We start from the raw sequence: 2,206 nt of genomic DNA, 5'->3' as shown, positions 1-2,206 counted from the left end.
GGCAGCTCTAGCTCAGGGAGAGATGGCCTGGTGTCCTGTCACAGGAGGGCTGCTCTGTGACATACTGGAGACCATTGTAGTGTCTGTCATATCAGGAGAAAGGATTGCTCAAGAGCAAGCCCAAAACTAAATTTCGGGTGCATCCACTGTGGGGTCAAAGCAGTTTAATTTGGGTAGTTAGTAGTATATTGAATCAGTAATTGGCAGGGAACTTCTAAAATTTTACTGTACGAGAGTAAGTACAGTTAACACTTTGTCTCATTTTAGAAGCCCATGAACAAGGGAACAGACTGCCAGTACAGACAGTAAACCTGACCTGGTTCTTGATTTGGCACCAGAAGCTTTCCTGTTTTTTTGTACATAAGTTTTAGGACCATCACATACTATTTAGAGAGATCCAAGTGTTTCTCTTACATTGCATTCAAATGGTTCAGGAGGGCGCTCCTGTGGGTCTTAGGAGTAGTTCGTGCAGAGCTAGAGCTCCATGCCCACTAATTCTAGAACAGCTAGAAAATTCCCCTGGGCAGGGAGAAAAGAGTTAGGTCAAAGAAGTAAGCTGCCCTCCAGCGCAGCGGCGGGTCCTTGTGTCACTGAGCGGGTTCTCTGGTCTTTCCCCGGCAGTGCACGTTCGAAGGCTGCGGGAAACGCTTTTCACTGGACTTCAATTTGCGCACACATGTGCGAATCCACACCGGAGACAGGCCCTATGTGTGCCCCTTCGATGGTTGTAATAAGAAGTTTGCTCAGTCGACTAACCTGAAATCTCACATCTTAACACATGCAAAGGCCAAAAACAACCAGTGAGAAGACGAGAGAGAAGAGCCTTCTAGACCTCGGGAAGCATCTTCCAGGAGTGTGTTTGGGAATAACTATGCCTCTCCTTTGTATATTGTTTCTAGGAAAGAATTTTAAAAAATGAATCCTACACACCTAAGGGACATGTTTTGATAAAGTAGTAAAAATTTAAAAAACTTTAATAAGATGACATTGCTAAGATATGACTCTATCTAGCTCTGTAATCTCGTTTCAAAAACTACGGTGTTTTGTAAAGTGTGGTCCCAACAGGAGGACAAGTCATGAACTTTGCATCAAAAGACAATTCTTTATACAACAGTGCTAAAAATGGGACTTCTTTTCACATTCTTATAAATATGAAGCTCACCTGTTGCTTACAATTTTTTTAATTTTGTATTTTCCAAGTGTGCATATTGTACACTTTTTGGGGATATGCTTAGTAATGCTATGTGTGATTTTTCTGGAGGTTGATAACTTTGCTTGCAGTAGATTTTCTTTAAAAGAATGGGCAGTTACATGCATACTTCAAAAGTATTTTCCTGTAAAAAAAAAAAGTTATATAGGTTTTGTTTGCTATCTTAATTTTGGTTGTATTCTTTGATGTTAACACATTTTGTATAATTGTATCGTATAGCTGTATTGAATCATGTAGTATCAAATATTAGATGTGATTTAATAGTGTTAATCAATTTAAACCCATTTTAGTCACATTTTTTTTTCCGAAAAATACTGCCAGATGCTGATGTTCAGTGTAATCTCTTTGCCTGTTCAGTTACAGAAAGTGGTGCTCAGTTGTAGAATGTATTGTACCTTTTAACACCTGGTATGTACATCCATGTAACAGAAAGGGCAACAATAAAATAGCAATCCTACAGAAAGAATATGGCAGAAAAGATCTGTAAGCACAGTCTTATTTCCTTTTGTTGTCCAGAATAATTATAATTCTTGAGCCTCCCAGAAATTGGAAGCTAAATAAAGCAACTCAAGTTTCCTTTATTTTGCACTCAATTACAGTGACTTACGATTAAAGCAATGCATGGGTATTTCAACACTTTCCCGCATGGACTGAGTTCTGAGAGAGTAGGTAACAGGCATCCCGAGTTAAGGAACTACCTCAGAGGACTCCCAACCAGGCCCTTTGGCAATTGGGTTTTGATTTGAGCTCCCCCAGCAAAGATGTGACTGACAGTTGCACCCTGGCCTGTGTTCTCAAGGTAAGGTGTTACCTGGCAGGGACAAGCAGGTGTCCAGTGCTCAGGCCGCCCTCTGGGTGGCTCCAGCAGGTCCTCGCCCAGCCAGAGGCAGGCCCTGGTTATGCTGTGTGGTTGAGAGCCTTGGGGCCTTTGGCAGTGGAGTCCTCAGTGCTAGCACATGTAGCAGTTGAGCGCCAGCAGCTTAATCTCATGCTTCT

General features: G+C 41.7%; 1 protein-coding gene across 1 annotated transcript in view; it reads left to right on the top strand.

The window, feature by feature from the left end:
• Positions 1-1,791, top strand: part of YY1 (YY1 transcription factor) — a gene marked incomplete at its 5' end in the record, with an annotated part of 30,062 nt that extends 28,271 nt beyond the window's left edge. Inside the window, one exon of the mRNA XM_005877893.2 lies at positions 622-1,791. Coding sequence (XP_005877955.1) covers positions 622-804 — 183 coding nt within the window. The remainder of the gene's footprint in view (positions 1-621) is intronic.
• Positions 1,792-2,206: the final 415 nt, after the last annotated feature.

This window comes from Myotis brandtii, unplaced genomic scaffold (genome assembly GCF_000412655.1).
Source record: "Myotis brandtii unplaced genomic scaffold, ASM41265v1 scaffold535, whole genome shotgun sequence".
Classification (NCBI taxonomy): Eukaryota; Metazoa; Chordata; class Mammalia; order Chiroptera; family Vespertilionidae; genus Myotis; species Myotis brandtii.
This window is presented reverse-complemented; position numbering and strand designations above follow the sequence as displayed.